The sequence below is a fragment of the Dermacentor andersoni genome, chromosome 8, assembly GCF_023375885.2.
Source record: "Dermacentor andersoni chromosome 8, qqDerAnde1_hic_scaffold, whole genome shotgun sequence".
Taxonomy (NCBI): Eukaryota; Metazoa; Arthropoda; class Arachnida; order Ixodida; family Ixodidae; genus Dermacentor; species Dermacentor andersoni.
This window is the reverse complement of record NC_092821.1, coordinates 145,841,595-145,864,446: the sequence shown is the minus strand read 5'-3', so window position 1 is coordinate 145,864,446 and position 22,852 is coordinate 145,841,595. Positions and strand designations below refer to the sequence as shown.

Here is a 22,852-nt window from a genome sequence, read left to right as displayed (position 1 = left end):
TAAGAAGGCTTCGTCAGCAGCGTGATGTTTTTGAAGTGTTACCCAAGTGTGTAACGCAGTGGTTTTCCGATAAATTTGCTAGCCATCAATGCAAGGCGGCAAGTAAATGGTTCATGGTGGTGTTACTCTGCTTTTTTTCCCCACCATACCAACTACATAAACATATCTTTGTGGCGAAATAAAGTACATACTCTACCTGCTGACGCCATTGCACTCTCTAGTCTCTATGGCAAATGCTGATCCCAAAAGAAAAAAAAAAATCGGACCAGTTCTGGTAATACCTGCTTAGAGGTGTTGAACAGTGTAGTCAGGCTCGATCTCGAGAAGTTGCAAGATGCTTTTAGCCTTATAAAAAAGTTTCATAGTTGATTGGGATGCAAAATATATTTTGTCATCTGTGCTGTATGCGTCATGGGTGAGCAGAAATGCTCTCGGTGAATCTTTTGGCAAGGAAGGGCATTGGTACGAAATTTTCTAAATAGCTTTCCTTGGCTCTTACACCCATTTCTGAGGTGGTGGTTGGACTTGCACCGTGGTTACAAAGGCACCAATGCAATGGGAACATGCTGCTGCACGATTGAGTATTGAGGGTACATGTTCATTGCTACAGGTGTGTGAATAGTGGTTTCAAAGACTGAATCAAATGTCGAATAGTTTTCGAATAATCAGTAGCCATTATCGGAATCAATATAAAATGATGTTCACATCCCAGTATTATTGAAGTTGGCAAGTTTCTGTCATTACATAGCATGTTATGAAACATTGTTTATTGAAAGAACAGATGGAGAATTGGGAGCAAGAAAGTAGCTTCTTCGCATGGACATGGCTCTTCAGAGAGGGAATGATCACTCTGCAGCCTGTGAAGTATGGCTACCTAAGCGACCGTAGCCTGCTTCAGTGTGCAAGTTCTCGTGTTTTATGTCTATACTGTGCCTGCGGGAGGGTGGGTGCTCCAATTTTACGTTTATTTGGATGCAGTCGACGTTTCGTAATATTTGAAAAGCATTTGAAAAATATTCGCATTTACGAATAGTGACTATTAAATTTGGACGTTATTCGATTCGTTATTCGAAAGCTTCGAAAAGTTGTACATCCCTATTCCTCACCAACCAGCAATTGTATTGCAGCTCTTTGAGATGCATGTGCTCTTGTGTGAGAGCTCTGGAGAGTCTGAAGGTTTGCGTGGTGTTGTGAAGTGTTCGGGGAGGACAGCTCTCCTTTTATCCTGCAGTCTGCGCCCCCTGTGACGGTGCTGGGAAATGAGGATGGCAGTTGCCTTCCCAGGTGGCGCTCACGGCACTGGGTATAACACAAACATGACAAATTGGCTTACAATGTATAGCCACCTAGGGCGCTGCTCTGAACATTGTAAAATTTGGTAATGACAGCATTCTGAGCCGCCATTGCCAAAAAGAGGCCATAGCAGGCCTCTGGGCCTCTCCAATTGGCTGGAATATGCTACCATTACCAAATTTGAATAGAACCCCTATACTGCGGCTACAGATGTTCTGGTTAATGCCTATGTTCTCTACGGTGCTATGCAATGAAGTAGTAAACTCTAGCTAAACATTATCACTGCAACAAATGTACACCTTCAAGCGCATCATTCCTTTAATTAACGGAAAAATATTGTAGAAGCATTTGGGTATTCGTTTAAATTAACAATCAATGTCAATGGTTCCTGCACATTTGTTTTTTCATTGACCTGGCTTTGCAATAACAAGTTATTGAGAAACCTCATCTGGTAATGTGCATCAGTGTTTGAAAGACGTGCTGCTCGGGATGCATGTTTTCCAAATGTGTGCTGTTTTGAATGTGAAAGCACTCAACTAGGTTGGATTTTATACAACAATGAAATGAAAGATTGCTGAGATTTAAAAAATGTAGAATTTTCACTCGCTAACGAAATTGCTCTTCAATTGGGTTCAAAGTAAAGATGACGGCTACCCAACTCTGGGAAAATCCCACCATTAAGAGATTCCCCAAATATTCACTTGCTGTAGAAAAGCGGCAAGGCAGTCTTATATACCTTTCTATTTCAACTAGCTGCTACTAGATATCTGAAACCTCAAGTGGGTATGGTTAGCCCCTCGTAGTGAAACAACTTATTGTACCGATGCCCCTACATTTTGACCTACCCTTGTGTCCTATTAACAGTTCAGTTACTTTGACTCTGTATTGTTATATTTATTTCTGTATGTTGAGCAAGCACCTTTTGTTTTGACCTGCCCACAAGCGCATTGTGCTTATGTGGGCACAATTATGTTGTATTCCATTACATTGCAGTAAATGTATGTGTGGGTCCTGTTGTCGCTGTGTGGAGTTATGAAACAGATTGCAAAGAAGCAAAAGATAACTTAAAGCTGGGCCTAGCTCAATCCCCATGGTACTTTGTCTCAGCCATAGAGTTTCATGCAAGACTTTCTAGAGGGGAGTCTGGCACTAGTGGTCTACGGGAAGTACAAGTGGGGCATTCCAGCTAGCGTGGGAATGATGGGCACCACTACCTTTTTTTCTCGCTCACTGTAATATCAGATGGATTTACATCAACTTGATTCTTTTGCCTTTGACCGACTTCGTGGCTTTGCGATCTGATGATTTTCTACAAAAGATTGTGTTATAAATGCAATGATTTGCAATGATTATTCATCTGCACAGAGACTCATTCACTTCATGCGTTTAAAATTTATGAATACTTGGAAATTTAGCACAAAGCCACAAGCACAAAGATTAGACAGCTTCATGTACTACCTATCATTCCCATGGTACCTGAAAGGCCCGATACATGGATTTCCCTGCAATAATTGCTGTAGGGAACTCTGGCACTATGATCGTAAGGCCACCATGGGAATGATACTTAGTACATGGATTTGTCTGATCCTTGTGCGTGTGGCATCAGACATTCTTGTGGTTTCGTTTATTATGCTTTATCTGCCTTGATTTGCCTAAATTTCAAAGCAATCTGTACTTTGTTTTTATGCAGAAGGCAACAAGACTAGTTGCAGTGGCTCCACTTGTCCATGCATCCGTGGCGTAATGTTTTCAATATCGAGGTTCTGTGCTAGAGTTTGTGTGTTCGAATCCTGCCGGCAGAAAATTTCAGTAATGTTTATTTAGTTATCTATAACACAGTACTTTCTTGAATATGATAATTTGACAAAGTCATGAAGCCAATTGAAACCAGTAGGATGAAGCTCAGGCAAATCCATGTACTTAATTCCTGTGCTTGCTGAATTGCCCTGTTTGCAGCTCTTCAGTGTCCTTCAGTAATTGTATGAAACTCTATGATTGGGTATAGGCAGCGACCATGGACTCTGGGAACTGGCATGAAACTGTACACCACCCGATGTTGGAGGCCATGCTTGGCCTAATGAGTGTGAGCAGTAGTCCTCAAGTGGACATCAGCCACAACATGCAGAATGCAAATTGACACCTGGTCATTCGGTCTGTGAAGATAGCAACATTGGACTGTGCCAGTCCTTGTGGAGAACCACCAGTGTCTTTGGACTGCTGTTAGAACCTCTTCTGCTGCAGAATAGTTCAGCCGTTGACCTTGAGGGGTGACTGCAATGGGTATTCAGAGCAGGGTATTTTTGTCACCTCATCACCCCTGGCAACTACTCTTCTCCAACACCTAGGCTGCCTAAATTCTGGTGAAGTCTTAAGACTACAGAACAAGTCTATGTTACACCACTCAGTGAAGTGGCCGAAAAAATGGCTGCTGGCTTATTAGGGATTTAGTGGTTAATCTCCCTGCCTTTCCTCTCTTCTATTTATCTCTCGCTCTCTATCCTTTCTTATATGCTCCTTCCTAATGCTAAAGTTGGTGACAACCTAACAATGCAGTAATACAGCACTGTCAAAATATGAGAATTTATGTAGATAAACCTGACAATCGCATTGGATAATGTCTGCGACGTTACGGTGGAGGCAAACTTCTTTTCCATACTGGTATCTCTCGGGAACTATGCTTTGGAACAGGGAGGAACAGCGGCCATATGAAGTTTTGTGGGCAGAAGTTCAACTGGAATTTTAGGTTGTCATTGAGTATACTTAAGTGGGCACGCTAGCCACGGTTAGGTTCAACAGTAGTTGCAGATCAGTGCGGTTATGCTTTAGGCACACAAGAAATTTCACATTTACGTCAACTGTGGCAAGTGTGCAAATAAATGTAATAGCCTTTTGTCTGAACTCGGCACAACTATTTCCATAGGTGCAGCCAAGCCTCGAACCACCACTCGCGCTCACGAGTCACTTTTGTCCTCCATTTCTTTGGCTGCTGGCTTGGCTGGGTGCTCTTGGGCATGGCCGGCCAGGACTGGGGCCTCCGTAGTTTGTAACTAAAGTTCTTTGTGAGAGAAGTCAGCATGCTTTTGCAAATAGGGTAAAAATGAAAAGCTGAAAGCATACTGGATCAAATACAAGCAGTAGGTCATAGCGTATCGTAATCTACATCCTCAGCGTAAGCTACACCAGTCAGGCCTTCACTTCGAAGGTAAAACTTGTAAACCTGGAACCTGCCTCTTCAGCCTGTGGGTCTTGTGGCTGCACGCTCTTGAGTGACTTGTCGGAAAACGTACAGGGATGAAACAAACACACTGAGCAACATAAGAGAAAAGCAACCATTTGACAGAATGCCATATATTGATACAAACACAATTCATCACTTCCAGATCTAAAAGAGGCATGAGTGTACATAGTGCTTCCTTTGCAAAATTCCTGGTCAATCTGTGCATTCTGAAAATGTCAGCCCGAGAAACATGCATGCAAAAATAATTTGTACAACTGTAGGGTCAGGCTACATGCACATTACAGTTTTCTTGCCTTCATTAGGCTTGAAACAATTTCGTACATGTAGCACACAAGCTCCGTTATCACATTCGGTACAGCGGCCCAACACCTGGTGGCAAGAAAACTCATTGAACATTCAATAGGTGTATACTTAACAAATAATAACTCTTGTCGAATGACAACCATTAATTTTGTGTGTAGTTAGTTCCTTGTTTAAAACTGTATGCCCAGAACATTCATACCAGATACACCATGTGGATGTGTCCTACACCATTTCTGACAGCAAAGCAGTGGGCAAAAAAAATGAGAGATTGATGACACTAGACTCCAAAACGAGTTTTTGTTCTTTGGGACACCCCCATCCTGTCCCCAAACAATAACCGTCATCTGATTGGCTTGCGTTTCCTTTCTTGAAAACTCTGGACTTGCAACTTTTCTCTCAACGATGCTATGTCACGCTGATAATGAGCATTCCTTTCATGACCAGTTGGCATTAGGGGTGCAGCATTAAAGAAAGGAAATGCAAGGCATGCAAGAGAGATTACAATTACTGTCTGGAGACAAGACAGACACCAAAAGGGGCAAACTTCTCTAGGCTATCGTTGCCTGAAAAATTTACACCTTAAAGGGTGTACATTACATGGCATGCGAGAGTGAAGTTGGTACAAACAACTCCAGTTAATTGGACTCTTAAAAAAGCTTGCAATCTTGGGGCATATCTTGTACCACAACAATAGGCATCATCTGCCTTGCTTGCATTTCTTTTCTTGAAAACTCTGCGCTTGCTACTTGCCTTTCGAGAATGCCATGTCATGCTGGTAATGCACAAGCCATTCATGACCTGGAAGTACCGGGCACACAACTTTAACGAAATGTGGGCAAGATAGATGACTATTATTGTTGTGGGACAAGATAAGCCTCAAAGGGTGCATACCTTTTATTTAAGAGTGTAGACTCCAGTGGGGCTGCAAGTTTACACTGAATTAACAATTTTCGTGTTTGTTTTATACTTTGAAGTTGTCTGTTGTCGCCGGCAGATTACTTCAATACAGATAACTGTAAATGTCCTCGTCAGTCTCTGACCCACAGACAATGGTATCATCGAAGCAGACAAAATATTTTTAAACAACGTCGCCCAGGGCACAGTGCACGTCATCATCATCACTACAGGGCAGGTTGCTGTCGTCACTGTCATTTTCTAGGGAAGCACCTTTTGCAGAATATTTTGTTCTTCATCCTTTAGCAACTGCTACATGTATGTGGAGGCTTCAGCGGGGAATGGAAGCGACATGCTTTCATGTTCAAATTAACCAGGTTTTTCTTCCATAGCAATGAATCGTTTCTCGATGGCACTTCCCAGAGCTTTCGAATTTAGTGAAAAGTCAAATTAACTGAGGTCGAATTAGTGAGAGTAGGCTGTATTTCTGTCGCCGAGGCGACAGGTGATGCGACAGGAAACCATTCAGCGGGTCTTGTATCGCACTATACTGCCTGCATGGGGTGCAAAATTTTTAACAGCGCATTGCTGTAGCTTCCCACATACGTGTAGGATGCTATGGCATTATGCAGTTTTAGGGAAAGGGGGGCATGAGATGAAGCTTTGCAACACAACACGGCGCAGAACTAAGAAGAAAAAGAAACGAACAAGCCAGACTATGGCACCAACAGTTCACAAAAAATTAAGCGCTAGGAATATTACAAGGCGGCGAAAGAGAGAACATGAACCCAAAAGTGTCCAAAAGGGAACCTCCTCTCTCCCTGTTAATGAATGGCGCAACGTTGGCAAGACATTAGGTGCAGCAAATTGGATGGCAAAGCACTGACAGTTATTTTAGCGTCACCACAAGGCAGATTACCAAGGTGACCCTCATTAACTGGCAATCTCCAGCTGCCCCGCTGCCAACTGCACATCATTCCTTGGAGCTCTCAAATCCCTTGCAGCAGCGACTATGTGTGGTTATTGTGTGTCCCACTATCCATCTGTTAAACGCAAATCAGGCATCGTAAAGGTAGGCTACAGTGGCTGCGCCGCAAACTTTTAATGTGGACATCAACAAACTACATCCACATCAAACAGCAGATTATGCAAACAGCAGATTACGCGCCGCAACTACGTTTTAACATGCAGTAAGCAAGCGTTTTCTAGCCAGGATAACGAAAAGAAAGCCGTTACACGGGATAAGCAATGAAACAAACCACGCCCCACAATACGAGCATACAATGCCGTGCCGACGAGGTGGTGTATTAAAAACAGCAGAACGACGACGCCGCTAAACCGAAACTTTCACGGGTCGCCTGACTGAACCCTCACAATTTTTTTTTTTTTTCGAGCACAGGGGAAAAGCCGCACCGTGTGTCAGTTCTGGAACGACGTGAAGCCGTCGCACGCAACTGTCGGTCGGAGAACCTGCGGCGTTTCCGAAAGGCGTCGTACGCTCAAGTCGCGGAGATCTTGGGCAGGCCGAACTCGTCGACCAGCACGCCTTCCGGGTTGGCCGGTACGCTCTCGGCGCCCGGTTCCTTGGTGGGAATCCTCGGGGCACTCGCTTCGTCCAGGTACGAGGTGTCCTCGTCGAGCGCGATCTCGTCCCCCAGCGCGTTCAGCTCGGCCTCGAGATCTTCGTCGTCGACTTCGGGCATGCCGTAGCTCCGGCCCAGCGCCTCCTGTACCTCGCCGGCCTGGTCGAGCATGTCCTCGAGTTCGTCCTGCAGGTCGTCGATGTCGTCGAGGTTCACCTTCTTGTACTCGCGCTTCATCTCGTGCACTCCGAGCCGCATCGCGTCCATCGTGATCTTGGTGTCTTTCAGGGTCTGCGTGGCGAAGTGGGCCTGCTCCATGTTGAACGACTGCTGCATCAGGTTGTCGCGCTGCTGCTCGTACATCTTGCGCTGCTTGAGAACGCGCAGCGCCTTCTGCTTGACCATGTTCTTTGACGGGCCCTCGCGCATCTTGGCCATTTGGTCCTTGTACTTCTTGAGCTCGGTGTCGAGCTTAGCGATCTTCTTGTCAACCGACTCGGCACGCCCGTCAACGCTGGCGATGCAGTCGGTCAGGTTCGGCGGCGGCTCCTTGGGCTTGCCGCGTCCAAAGAGACGATTCATCTTGCTTGGCCGCTGTGCTTTCCTTCCACTGACTGACACACGTTGGCGACAAACAACGCGCAATCAGGCGCAATGGCGAAATGTTTCTCGCGCAACTATCGACCGAAGAGGGGTGGAGCGTCACAAGCGAATCTAGGGTAATTCATTCAGTTGCAACACTTCACGCGTGCTCCAAGTAACAAAAAGCGTCACATAAGTGCTCAAACATTTAGCTTTACAGATTTGTGCGCCATCTATGAACAAATAAAACACTACAAGCTTAAATTTTATGTTGCAAATATTTATTAAGTAGACTATATATTTCCTAGTAGATGGCGCGAACGTTTCTTTATGAAGCGCTACGGTATTTTGGTTTGTTAGCAAAAATTGGTGTGAACATTGTACATCGGCCTTACATCACATCTCTTATCAAAACAGAGTTAGTTTCTTAGTTTCTTTTTATTCACTAAGCTGTCTTTTACTTCCACAGGTCTACAAAGGCTATGCATAATTAAACTGTATATAAATTGTATTACCGCAACAGAAACGATACAACCAACGAAAGTGACGGAGATTATCTTGGATACTCAACTGCTACGCTGGAAGCAAAACTGAATTGACTCGACTTGCTCGTCGTCGGTCGTGCGCCGTGTTGCTGTTCGAGAGAGCGTGCAAACTTCGGAAGTTTTGCCCGTTTATTCGTGCAGTTATGGGTTTTGGCGATCATCCACCGAGGAATGGGTTCGAAAAAACTATGCACGCTTTTTACGCCGCGTTCGACGTTCCCGTTACCTGGCTACGAGGTAAGCGGTGCAGTAAAGGTCACTCCGTAGGACGGTCTATACCTGTGTGTTTGATCTTCCTAAAAGTTGAGAAGTGCCGGTCCAGCGCGCGCAAAGTGAGGATAACGGCATTGCACAGTTGCATGTTTACGAGTGACTTCTTTTATACGCAGAGAAGATTGTCGAACCCAATCGGGCCGATTACAACTGGTACCACCGCAAGTACCGGAGGGTGCCGACCATCGATGAGTGCTACACGGACGACCTCATGTGCAAGTTTGAAGCCAACGAGCAGTTCAAGAGGGACAGGTAGCTGCTCAAAAGTTCGTTCTGGGCGTACTGCTTAACGCTCGCGCTATTTTGGCTGTCGACTGTCGCAACAACTCGCGACACCACAGGTTGCCCTCTAGGCATCCGAAAATGGGAGATTTTGGCTTAGGAGAGCGGGCATACAGGCTTTACGGACGTCTGTACGCACATGTGACCGTACTTCTGAGTCTGCGCGAGTGGGGAAGCGAGAATCGGCGTTGTCAAGTGCACCAGTGTTCTTAAACAGAACACTAGTGTGGTCGATGTCTACAGTGAGCTTATTTGAAATTCCAGCAATATATGGTGTTTAAAAGGCTTTATATATGTATATGCTCCATGGTTTCATTTAAGTACATATGAGCCGCAGAGCAAGCGGCTTAAAAAAAAAAGGAAGATACATTCACAGAATTTCAGTGTAACAGTCAGTCCATTGCAGCACCAGCCGATGCTAGAACATCAGAAATGCAGACTTCTGTTCATTGTGCGTGTTCATTTTTGTGTTTCATCTCATCGAAGGTTTGCACACGAAACAAATCTGATTGGAGGCGTGTACGAGCTAATGACGGAGTACGAGGTGTAGCTGGTGGTCAGGCATTGACTGTTTTACTTTTTGGCAGTGGCTGTTTTCACCTGATTATCACTGTCATCAAGTTATTGCTTGTTTTAAGATGTGCCTGCTATGTGCGAAATTTCTTGAATGTTGCTGCCTATTCTATAGTGAGAGTCTTCTCTAATCAGATTGCATGCATGGTGTGAATAGTCTTGTACAATGTACGCGAGCGCCAGTGAGTGCTCCAAATTTTATGGTGAGACTTGTATAAATTGCAGACAGGCGATTCACAGATGGCAAAGGGCTACAGTGATGATCGTAATTGTCATAACATATAAGACATGACCAATTACACACTCATCATAAGAAAGATTGCTAATCACATTAACATCACCGATCATCTCCAACGAATGGGTTCTCCACCAAATTTTTTCTAGTCACAAGCTTGATGGGAAAACTTGATACACTGCCTAAAGAAGCCATGATGTGGCGTAGCATTCATTTAGACGGCACTTAACCATTGGCTGGAGAAGTCCAACTTACACGCGTATTCCAGCAAGCTGCGTAACAATTTCCTGCTGCAGTGTCGTAGGAAAACACAAAAGCAGCGATGCATTTATTTGACTGCCGCTGACAGTGCAATTCCTTAAATCAAAGACTACTGGAAGCACACTTAAATAGGGGAAGTTTCAGTGCTGTTACTATTAACAGTGACCAAACATATGTGCATTGCGAGTCGAACGGATGCAGCTATCGTGGACAGCAAAAGTTGCAAAAATGGGAGTGCCTAGAGCGCTACAACACAGTGCTAAAGTACCATTGAGAGCCCCAGGAAATAAACTTTCTGAAATAAATAATTTAACAATCATTTGTTTACCTGAGTGCTTGTTCTGCATGGCATGCAGATGCGCGAAAATGCTCCTGACTGGAGTGACCACAATCTGGGCAAATGTGCTTGACTGCAAAGGGTTTAGTGGGCCCTGGCGTTGTACAGAGGACGATCAGAGGTGTACAGGGGCCGCATTCTCGAATGATCACTTTCGGTGATACTATCACTTTCGTGTGACGTAGTTTACGGTGCCGTTACATGATTCAGGTGGCGTTCCTCAACCAGCCAATCAGCTCAACTGGTTTTTCTCAATCAGCGAATCAGCGCTCGCAAGAAGTTATATCTCTAAAATTGACTGTCCGAAAATACATCCCCAGTGGAGGAGACCCCTATTGTGATGCAGCGCAGTGACCTGCAACTTTCGCTTCGCTGAATGAAATTGGCTGGGTGGATGGAGTAATAGACTGGATTTTGACAAGCATGGTAGCCATGATGAAAATCTTGTGCGCAGGGAAGTGGATGGCAAGATCGTTAACCTCCTCTCTCGCCGCCGAGATGATTGCATGTCCTATGAGCTTTACGACACGCAGAAGTGTGAGCCAATCATCCAGCAGTACAAGGAGGCCGAGCTCAATTGGTTCATCAAATGTGAGACTCTACTTCTTCTTATTTTTCTTTGTTTTTCTTCTATTTTTTTACTGAATTGAATTGAGCACCATGTTCTCATTGAGAGGAAGCTTTGCCTTGGCATCTCTCATCTCCAACAGCATAGCAATGCAGAAACTGTTTCCTTAGGCGTACACAGTACACTAATTTTGACGAGGTGTGTTGTATTTGACAGAAAAAAGTTTATATCTACTGATTGTAGAGCAGACTTTTATCTAGGCCATCAACTTGTTGCACAAAATATTGTTTGAGACAGGGAGAACAAAAAAGAAGAACAATATTACAATTTCGTGGAGTAAATTACACTCGTTGAGACAACTTATACCGAGAAAACAAAATTGAGACATTCTACCACTCTGAAATAAACCACTAATCTGGGAGTAGGATTTTTGTGAAAGCTTCGTAAACATCTTAATAGAGGGAAAATGAGACATCCACCCAATCGTAACAATTGCTGCGAAGGGTGGATGTTAATTAATACCCTCCACCTTGCGGGTTTCCGCATAACTATTACGTCAAACTTCGTAAACATTGTAACACTTTCGTGTAACCTGAAAACTGGTATGTCAAATTTGTCCGCTTCAGATACTTTAACAGACTCAGTTTACAGAACTACCATGTATGTTTTTGGTTCAAAGTTATGGACGGTATGCCAGGCATGAAATAAGTTTGTTTCCTCATCTGATGTTTCCATAGTGTTGGAATCGCACCGCTGGCCCGAGTTGTTGGGGTCTCGGTGCTGACGCCCGTTATTGCCAATGGGTCGCAAGCCCCAAGGGTAGCGTTGGCCTGGCGGCCTGGGGCACTGGAAGCATCCGAAGGTCCCGGCAAAGCATGAGAAGACTGGTAACAGAACAACTGGTTTATTCTAACATAGCAAAAGAGCGGCCGGTCAGGTCGACCGGAGTGGAGAGACGGGAGAGCACGTAACTCAACAGTACAAATCGGAGCCTCTGCTCTGGCGTCCGGGGGCAGCTGCTCTTATACCCTCGGCGTCGCGGTCCAAAAGGGAAGGAGGGAAGGTCACGGGATGAAGGTCACGGGACGGCGCAGCAGGGGCCCACGACGGCGCGAGCGGTTGAGCCGAGAGACCTCCAGGCCCCTCCTTCGGGGAACTCCGCTCCCTGGCTGCCGCGCTTTGACAAGCGAGGGCACACACACGCACACACGAAGACACGTGGCACTGAAACACGCCTGGACACGCTTGGCGGGTAGGCGTCGCGGCGGCGTCGGACGGGCCAAAATGTCCGCCGCTTTGAACAAAGCCCCGGCGTCCGTTGCATCCGCGCCGGCATTACCGCGCGTTGTAGGCGAAACGTAACAGACCGCCCCGCCGGGGGAAGGAGATCCCGATGGTGAGGGGACTGCATCCGCTGTCCGGAGGGATGTCGCTCGATGATGCTCATAACCGAAGTTGGGCGTCCCTGGGCGTTTCTTGAGCGCAGCGCACAGAGAAGGCCTCGTTCTCACGTTCAGGTGCACACAGGACACTGCAAAGTGACTTCGGGAGAGGTGACATTTTTGTTCTCGTTTCCGGCAAGCGTTAGAACCACGCCTGAAAGTCAACCGCTCAGTCAGCAAGCACGGCACAACCCTCACTAAGCCCTGCCAGGCTCTTTCCCCTTTTATACTGCTGCCTAGTTCCTTACAGTAGTTTAGCAGCACTCAGAACGCGTCCATAAATCGGAAAAATTGCACTAAAAAGCACATCATCACTTTGAAACACTACACAAAAGCAATAAGTTAAAAAAAAATCCTGCCTCAGGAAGAAAAACATCAGTAACAAGCAATTTTGAGGCTGATTCCCACGTTAGGGGCTTCGACTTAAGCCATCGGCGTTACCGTTGAGACTCCCCTTTTTGTAACGCACCTCAAAGGAATATTGTTGCAAAGCGAGGCTCCAGCGCAGGAGGCGGCCATTTTTGGGAGAGATGGTCTGCAGCCATTGGAGAGGGCAGTGATCCGTTTCAATGATAAACCTCGAGCCAGCTAGGTAACATGACAATTTCTGAACGGCCCACACGATACACGCACACTCTTTCTCGGTGGCGCTATACGCCTGCTCACGACTCGTCAGCTTACGACTAGCATACAGGACGGGGTGTTCTACTTCTCCATTTTCCCGTTGGCACAGTACAACGCCCATGCCTCGCTCACTAGCATCACACTGAACAACGAACCCTTTTGTGTAGTCGGGCGATCGTAGCACCGGCTGGCTTGTTAGGGCGCTCTTTAGGGCGCTAAAAGCCCTTTCCTTCGTCTCCTCCCAGACGACTGTTTGCGGCTCTGTCTTTCTTAGAGCATCCGTCAAGGGAGCCGCGATATCAGAGTACCTGGGGATGTACCTCTGATAGTAGCCGGCGACACCTAAGAACGACCGAATATCGGTCTTCGTGCGCGGTCGCGGGAAGTCTCGCACAGCGGCCACCTTTATTTCAGAGGGGCGGCGACGACCCCGACCAATCACGTGTCCGAGGTAGACAACCTCGGCCTGTGCTAACTGGCACTTGGGAGCCTTGACTGTCAAGCCCGCATCGCGCAGGCGGGTTAGCACTGCCCGCAAGTGCGCCATATGTTCAGGCCAGGATGCGGAGAATATCGCTACGTCGTCTAGATACGGTAAAGCGAATTCTTGCTGTCCCCGCAACACTTTATCCATGAGGCTTGAAAAGCAGTATGGCGCGTTCTTCAAACCAAAACTCAAAACTTTAGGACGGAATGTCCCCATTGGTGAAATGAACGCCGCATACCTACTAGCCTCTTCTGTAAGTGGAACCTGCCAATAACCCCTGACAAGATCTAGGGTGGAAATAAACTGAGCGCTACTCACTCTCTCAAGGCGCTCCTCGATGTTAGGGATCGGATAAATTTGATCCTTAGTGATGGAATTAAGCCTGCGGTAGTCGACGCAAGGACGAGGTTCCTTGCCCGGTACCTCAACTAAAATCAAAGGGGAGGTATAATCACTCTCACCCGCTTCAATAACACCGAGCTGTAGCATTTTCTTTACCTCAGCCTCCATAATATCGCTCTGGCGGGGTGACACCCGGTACGCCTTGGATCGTACTGGCTCTGGAGAGGTAAGTTCTATGTCATGAGTAAGGACAGAAGTCCTACCAGGCCTCTCAGAGAACAGACCTTGAAACTCTTGTAAGAGCTGGTGTAGTTCTGTTTTCTGCTCAGGCGACAGCGATGCTTTACTTATTAAGTCACTAATGACTTGATCGGTGTCTTTCCTGTTTGTCACTGAGCCTAGTCCCGGAAGCTCGACCGGAAGCTCTTCTAACTTTCCCGCATCGGGAATTTCCTCTCCAGTATCTGGTGCCTTTAACGCTACAGGCTCAATTTTATCCCGTTCGGGCGTGCTCTGAATACTAGCTTGCTGCGCCTCTGACCCTTTCTCATCGTTCAACAACGTCGGCCCCGCAACTACCGCCTTTGCAGCGAGCTCCCGAACCTTCGATCTGGTTAAGGCCTGAACGCTAGCCTCACCAAACAAAAGCCCCTTCTCGCGCAGGAGGTGATCGGACCTGTTCGAAAATAGGTACGGGTACTGTGGGGGCAGCATAGATGACACTGCGGCCTCCGTCTCAAGTGCTCCGAAAGGTCCTTCAATAAGCACCTTTGCTACCGGCAGACACACGCTATGAGCTTCCACTGCTTGCTTGATCCATGCGCACTCGCCCGTGAACATATCGGGTTCTACGTAAGAGGGATGAACTACATCCATCGTAGCTGCGGTATCGCGAAGCACTCGGCACTCTTTCCCGTTCACGAGGAGGTCTCGCATGTAAGGCTCGAGAAGCTTCATGTTCTCGTCAGTGCTGCATATAGACAAAAACACGACTTGTGTTTTTGTTTCTGGACACTGCGCCGAAAAGTGACCCGGCTTCTGGCACGTATAACAAACGCGCGCTTGCCTCATCTCGAACCGCTTTCTGCGTTCGGCTTCGGTTGCCGCCGTCTCCTTACGTTCGGTCGGACTGCTTTCACTCGCATCCGCACTACGTGTGTCCCCCTTTGCTCTCATGGGCGTGAACTTTGGCCTCTCAAACTTGGAGCCAAATTCACCCTTTTGACCGTCCTTAGCTCCACGAGCCCGACGCGTCACAAACTCCTCGGCTAGCTCAGCGGCTCTAGCCACCGTACTAACGTCTGGCCTATCCAAGACCCAGTACCGCACGTTCTCAGGTAACCGACTATAAAACTGTTCTAGCCCGAAACACTGCAGAACTTTCTCGTGGTCACCAAACGCTTTCTCTTCTTTGAGCCACTCCTGCATGTTTGACATAAGCCTGTACGCAAACTCTGTATATGACTCACTTCTGCCTTTCTCATTTTCCCGAAACTTCCGACGGAACGCCTCCGCTGACAGCCGGTACTTTTTTAGCAGACTCGATTTCACTTTGTCGAAATCCTCTGCCTCCTCTCTCTCCAAGCGAGCGACTACGTCGGCCGCCTTGCCGGGTAGCAAAGTGAGCAAGCGCTGTGGCCACGTTTCCCGAGAGAACCCCTGCTTCTCGCACGTTCGCTCAAAGTTAACCAGGAACAAACCAATGTCCTCTCCAAGCTTAAACGGCCGCATCAGGTCAGTCATTTTGAACAATACTCGTTCTCCTGCACCGTGTGCCTGACTTCCATTACGAGCGCGTTCCATCTCTAACTCGAGACGCTTCATTTCCAAAGCGTGTTGACGGTCGCGCTCTCTTTCTTTCTCTTGTTGCTCTCGTTCTATCTGTTCTTTACGTTCCTGCTCTTGTCTTTTTGCCGTCTCCCTCTCCTCAATGGTCTCAAGGCATTCCGACAGCTCGTCATCCTCAGCTTCTAACTCAAGAATAGCCCTTAGCAGTTCTGGTTTTCTGAGTTTGTCTGAGACATCCAGACCCAACTCTCTTGCAAGCTCCAGCAATTTCGGTTTGCGCAACGACTTCAAATCCATGGCTGCTCTGAATGCTGCTTTCTCTACTGCCTACTATTGTCTTGCCGCAAACTAACCCGGTAGCAACGACAACCACAATTACCAGCTCTGTTTCTGACACTAACAAAAGCCTGGCAAAACTCAGAAGAAGAAAGTCCCGCACTCACCAAACCTCGCAGCCAAGAATTCCGCGCAGTCGTTCCGCTGCAGGCAACCAGTCATCACACAGGGCTCGTTGCGCTGCTCCCGGATGGTCGTTGAGCTGCTCAGCATACAGTCAACCGCATCTCTTCGCTGCTGGCCTCCGTTGTCGCGATCTCACCGCTGGCAACCAGATGTTGGAATCGCACCGCTGGCCCGAGTTGTTGGGGTCTCGGTGCTGACGCCCGTTATTGCCAATGGGTCGCAAGCCCCAAGGGTAGCGTTGGCCTGGCGGCCTGGGGCACTGGAAGCATCCGAAGGTCCCGGCAAAGCATGAGAAGACTGGTAACAGAACAACTGGTTTATTCTAACATAGCAAAAGAGCGGCCGGTCAGGTCGACCGGAGTGGAGAGACGGGAGAGCACGTAACTCAACAGTACAAATCGGAGCCTCTGCTCTGGCGTCCGGGGGCAGCTGCTCTTATACCCTCGGCGTCGCGGTCCAAAAGGGAAGGAGGGAAGGTCACGGGATGAAGGTCACGGGACGGCGCAGCAGGGGCCCACGACGGCGCGAGCGGTTGAGCCGAGAGACCTCCAGGCCCCTCCTTCGGGGAACTCCGCTCCCTGGCTGCCGCGCTTTGACAAGCGAGGGCACACACACACACACGCACACACGAAGACACGTGGCACTGAAACACGCCTGGACACGCTTGGCGGGTAGGCGTCGCGGCGGCGTCGGACGGGCCAAAATGTCCGCCGCTTTGAACAAAGCCCCGGCGTCCGTTGCATCCGCGCCGGCATTACCGCGCGTTGTAGGCGAAACGTAACAATAGAGAATTCTTGCATGGAGTCCACATTTCTTAAAACTTGGCGAAGCTCACCGAAGAATTGATAAATTTTTAATCTGGTCTGTCGCAGCGCACTTTTATGATGCTGTAAAAGCAAGGAATGTGGACAGAATTGATTGGTGCCTGAATCGATATTATTAGCATGTAACTAATACATGCTTATAATGAATATCAGATACAACAAGCAGTAAAGGTAGTGCAATTGCCACCTTGGAGAATTGGACTTAATGAAAGTATCTCTATACTGTACGCAAGTTCATTATAACGATATTCGGCTATGCAGTAACTGATTAAAAAATTTCCTTTTTCATTTCTCTCTTTCCAGATGGTGACCTGAGCTACCACACCACCGTTGTCAATGCCTTCATGAAGCAGAAGCACAGACTCATTGCCGAGAGACGCAGGGCACAGAAGGCTCAGGAGGAGGCCCAGATGGAGTGATTGATGCAGACGCTGTTGTCAAGTCTCATTGCGTTCGAGTGTATGCCGTTTTCCCAGAGTGTATTAAAGTAGCCCGCCCCTCTAATAAATTATGCCATGGTTCTTCGTTCTATATACAGTCAAGCCTCGATATAACAAACACGGTTATAACGAATGGTTAGGTGTAACAAATATAAAGACTTTCTCATCAATATCAGTGTGTAGTGAATATATGCTTATAGAGAATGTAAGATATAACGCAGTTATTTTCGTGTCAGATACAAATTCGTTATAACGAGGTTTAACTGTAGTAGGTATGCTCCATCTCATGCTTGGCAGGCAAGGCTGTGGAAGCTATGCTACTAGTGCAGTGATTGAAATCTGGCCTTGTGTACCTTGCAATTCAGTTGATTTGAGGCACTCTCAATGGAGATACTACTATTTTACATGCTGGTTCTCCTAAATTGCATGTGATAACTAATATCGCATTATTTGTGCACTTTCATGCTTCCACTGTACGATGCACTAGGTTTTGGACACAAGCTCAAGCAGAGCACTGTGGCCGCCGTTTGCATAACCATGTCGCTCCAATCGTTCGGTCATAAATGGCTTCAGATTTGCAACGCCTTTTGTGTAGTACGGTCAACTCCCGTCATTTTGACCTCGGTTTATTCAACTTTTCATTTAATTGGAACACAACGAAATGCCCCAGCGAGAAACCATACATTGCTTTAAAAGGAACATTCGTATAGTTTGAACATGAAAGTTTACCACATTGGTTAATCTGCCTTTTTCATTTTCCTGTGCTGCCCTCTGCCGCACGCCGTTGGAGACGTTTCGGAAGGGTGCCAGGGCTTTTGCTGGTTGATTTATGTGCCTGTGTAGAGTGTGCATTGGTTGTGCGTTTCTAGGATCACAAATGATTATTGATGGCTTCTCCGGGACAGTACGTTGTTCCCTGGAAGCCCCGTAACACTCACCGACTATATATACTGGGTGGGCAGGCCTGATTGCGCTGTTGTGCCAACAGTGCGGCCGATAACGGCACGTTGAGTTCCGTCTGCTGCGCGGCCGCGTTTGTATTTGTTGTCGCTGATTTCTGCACTTGCACCTTGCTTTTTGTATTCTTTATACACATTCTTTAAGACATTTCACATATTCAAGAAGCCTTCGAGTGCAGCCTTCCATGTCCGATTTGCCAAAGCGGCTGGTGCACTTGTTTACATCGACATATACAACCACAGGTCGTTGTTAGCGCCAGGTATAAAAGGAAAGGTGCATCCCTGTTATGAAATGATGTCAAAATGTAGCAAAACCCACACGTGTGCATATGAGCCGCATTGTTCCTCTCTGAGACGAGTCAATAGGAGGGGCCTAGCCACTAAAACAACGGCAACTGTGAACCAGTTGTTGTTGCCGCAATATATATTGCAGGCTATTACTTACTGATTCTCGCTTTTCTTTAGCTTCATCATACTTGCAGTGTGGGTATGCCATAAAGCATTATTAGAGAGAACTGTGCCCGTTTAAGTGCTCATTTATAGGCCTTGTTGAAAATGCAGATGCCATCGCTGACACCGTTGGTAACTTGAGCAAGGTGGTTGTTAATGCTGCTGTACCGAATGCCCCATCTCTTGTTTGCCATTTGATGCAAAATTAAACAATGCATCTCTTGAATTAAAGGGCCTCTGAAACGGTTTGAACAAATTTTGTAGGCGCATAAGGTAGAGCTTAAGTTAATCATTTGCACCACAATTTGTGTCAAACATCTCATATTAAAAGAGCTACAGACGATTACGTTACCCTCCTCCATAATCATGGATTTTCTTGACTCGTTCACCGAGTGATTGGGGCTAAGCTCCGCCTTCACTGGCTCTGCGCCATGATTGCACGTCGTGTGGTTGACTTCCAGTTCTCTAGGAGGGAGCGTGCGAAGCCTCTCCAAACTCTCTGCCAGCTGCTTGGCAGTCAACCCCAAGCGAGAGCTGTCGGCAGCGTGCGTTGCGAGCATTCTGTCGCAACACCAAACGTGTCTGGTATTCCGGTAACCACAGGCGAGCTGGGCAATTCAACGGATGGCTGGAGGCATAAACTCAAGCTGATAAAGGAACTCTAGCATAGGCGTACATGGGCGGCCTGATCGATTTGCACAGTCCAGCCACCTGTTGGCGCAGAGCTTAACCAGCCAAACAAAGCGCTAGTATTGCTCTAACCAAGTATAAAACATTTGAAACATTTAGAAACAAAAACGGGTTCATTACACTCCTGCAAAAAATATACACCAGCAGCGAAGACTACATTTCGTTACTGCTGCTGTGTGTGGTTAAGCTCTGTGCTACCGGGTGGCTGCACCATGCAGACCATTCACATTACAGCTTCTGCTCATCCCGTAAAACGGCACGGTCAAACGGCCAGGCCCTGTCCCCTTGCGCTTGTGTTTACCCGAATACCGGACTCGTGAAACTCGATTGCGGTAGTAATCCTGTGGTGTAACGTGACGGCTGCAAATGTGCAAATCCTGGCTCCGATCGGATAACGGCAGTCCGATGCGCTGCAGCTAGTTCGCTCATCTGCTGCCTTGCAGAGGGACACGATGTCGCTGCTTGACATATTTCCAGTCACTACGTTTGCAGCCCACAGCGCAACAAAGTCGAATCATGGTGCTCGCGAAAAGGCTGAGAACGACTCTGAACGCGGAGCTCTTGTAAAAATGGAGCATGTTGCGACCAATTGTTGCAACACAAGCATGCCGGAAGTGCCAGAAGTGCTTAGGTGTAGTGAAAAATTGTTCTTGTGCATTCTCTGTTACTTTCCTTTTATAGAAACAAATTAACTAACATTTCAACTATTACGAACAACATTCGTTCTGCATAATGTTGGAAAAATTATTGATGACGTGCCCTGGGCAGCTTAATCGGATAGCTCACCCTACTAGCGTCATTGGGGTAAATGACGTCAAATGGCTAGGGGCGGCTTACATTTCAGCCTAGCAATGTGCTGTGATCCACAGCGATGTAAATTTTTTAAAACCTTATAGTAAATCATGCGTTACGGGGAGCAGTTTTACGTATCAATGATCAGAAGGACTTACTCTAACGACTTCGTATGTTTGTACAAAATAGTTTCAGGGTCCCTTCAAGAAATGTGTCAGCATAAAAACATGTACAGACCCACCCACCTATGTAGACAATGGGACCGGCAGCCCATATGCAGATGTTGGCACAGTGCTGCGTCGCCCCGTTTGCCGCTTATTAAGGCATAAGCCTTTAGGGACTCGTGAGTGTCCGTGCACAGTCCGCGGTGGACGCAGGAAAGCGGTGATCAATCACAGCCAGTGACAGCTGTCACAGCGCTTGGTGGATGACCCTAGGTGAACAGTGGGTGATCCATCAAAGTTGACAGGTGGTTCCGAGTGAAAAAAGGAACATAGATACGCTTTCGCCTATCGCAGTTTAGCTCAGCAAAGTGCCCATAGATATTTGTGTACGCTCCGTGCGAAGTGAAGAGTAGTTGATTTCAAATTACTGTGGGCAGAACTGAACTATAAAAGCAGTTTCCTTCATCTTAACAGCTTACTTTTCGCGAAAAGTTCAGGTCCGCCGGTAGCGGGTGCACGAACTCGACGGCAGCAGGCCTCGCCGAACAGGATATTAACATTGGTGCAAATTTCATGCGCACGCCTTGAAAGGGCTGAAGCTTGTGCATTTCAACTTCGTCGGCATGTCTTGACTCATTTTTAGCGCAATAAATTATATACACAAGCGAAGGCACAGCGGCTGTCGCGTTGTCGGTTCGACGGCCGATCGCGTGGAGTTCGGTCGAACGTTCATCGGCATGCCGATTCTGTCGGTGCCGTCGACAAGAAAGCCCGTCATAGTACAACTCGTGCTCTTCGGTTACGTCGTTGTCAGCCTGGTATGGTAAAATGGTCTGAGCAACACACTGTCCGGAATAGTAGGTCAATCGTTGGCGTACGACGAGCGTCTTGTCGGTCTCGTATCGACGAAGTGATGTCACGCACGTGCTGCACCACCAGCAGGTTAGGGCCGACGCTGCAAGAAGACTTCGTGATCAATGTGATGTATGTAAGTGTCGCCCAGGCGCAATGCAGGGGTTTATCGTAAATTTGCTAGCCATCGATGAAAGGCGACTATATGTGGCTCACGGTGCAAACCGGACCGCTCCTGGTGAGCTAGCCTTGGCTGCTTTCCGTTTTAAATGGAGTTGCATTCTTACGTCATGCACGTTTTCGGCACCGCACCGACGTCAAGCTACCAGTGGAGTTACAACGCCGTATACGGCACAGTGTTCACAGCAGCGCGCGTCCAAGCGCATTTTCAAACGGAGCTTGTATCGGCTCGCAAGTTTCGGTGGCGGTCTGGTCACGCAAAAACCCAGTTGATCCCGGAGCAGCTGCGAGAAAGGGCGGTTTGATGAGTTGACAGCTGCGCCGGCGCCGTAGTCATTAGCAAGGATTCCAGCTGCATAGGCGCGCGCTCACGCCACGCGCGCTACCAATCGGAGCCGTTTCGCTTCCGCCGGGGAGGGTAAGGGCAGGGAAGGGTTTCGCGCGCACTGCTCCGGCTTCGTTCAGTTCATTCTCTGAAAACGGATGGGGCGGCCACGCGCTGTGCGTTCCCCCGAGGAACTGGCAGCGTTCGAAGAGCGGCGGCGAGAACTCGGCCGTGAAAGGGCTCGCCATCGGCGCACCGATACGGCCGTTAAGGCCTAAATATAGTCGGACGTAGCGTGAACGCGCGCACACGTTACATTACGTTGGCGAGAACAACATCGTCTATAGCTCGACGCACTAGCGCCGCCAACATAACCGCAAGCGGCCAACACGCTCCGACGCGCCTGGCACCTAATGACACTCGCCAATAATGTCGGACTTTAAACGCGCCTTTAGAGTCGCCCGAGCCTAGGCAATCCAACAGCAACAAGAAGGAGATCCCGAGCTGAGGGAGTGGGAGGCCAAAGCAGCCCGGCACCATTACGTGTGGGTTACTTAACTGTGACAAAGGTCAGGTGCATGCAGGACAAGCTTCACTTACCCCCATATTATGGTAGGGGAAGGGCTTGTAATTATTTTTTCGTGGGACCTTCTCTCGAGATCGGGCTGCGCGACCCTTTCAAAACATTTCGCGACTAATCCGCTAAGGCAGGGCGCATGCGCTGGCACGCCGTGAGAAAGGCAGATTCCACCTCCACCGGCACCTCCTCGAGCGTGCAGCGGTTATTAGAAGCATGGAAGCACAAGAAATTCAGCAGATGGCGCTACTGCTTCCCTAAGCGTAAAGCCGTTTTCTTTTTCTTTTAGTGGCTGACACTCCATCTGCTCATAAAGCCATTTGTTCCTGGTTGTTTTGTGTCGTGTCATACTGAGGCAGCTATTTCAACATTATGCAAGAAAGAGGTGAGGCGTGCAGACAGGACACAAGAGAAGAGAAGTGGACAATATGAACGCCAACTATCAACTGAAGGGAGCACTGAGGCGAAAAAAGAAAGAGGACACAAA

General features: G+C 47.7%; 2 protein-coding genes across 2 annotated transcripts; one reads left to right on the top strand and one right to left on the bottom strand.

Moving 5' to 3' along the window:
• Positions 1-4,625: 4,625 nt before the first annotated feature.
• Vps60 (vacuolar protein sorting 60) lies at positions 4,626-8,024 on the bottom strand. Its single transcript, XM_050176512.3, has one exon. The coding sequence runs from the start codon at positions 7,891-7,893 to the stop codon at positions 7,228-7,230; it is 666 nt and encodes a 221-aa protein (XP_050032469.2). The 5' UTR covers positions 7,894-8,024; the 3' UTR covers positions 4,626-7,227.
• Positions 8,025-8,419: 395 nt separating this feature from the next.
• Positions 8,420-17,467, top strand: ND-PDSW (NADH dehydrogenase (ubiquinone) PDSW subunit). The gene is made up of 4 exons (XM_050176516.3): positions 8,420-8,675; positions 8,828-8,963; positions 10,854-10,990; positions 17,240-17,467. The coding sequence occupies exons 1-4, from the start codon at positions 8,582-8,584 to the stop codon at positions 17,353-17,355; spliced, it is 483 nt and encodes a 160-aa protein (XP_050032473.1). The 5' UTR covers positions 8,420-8,581; the 3' UTR covers positions 17,356-17,467.
• Positions 17,468-22,852: the final 5,385 nt, after the last annotated feature.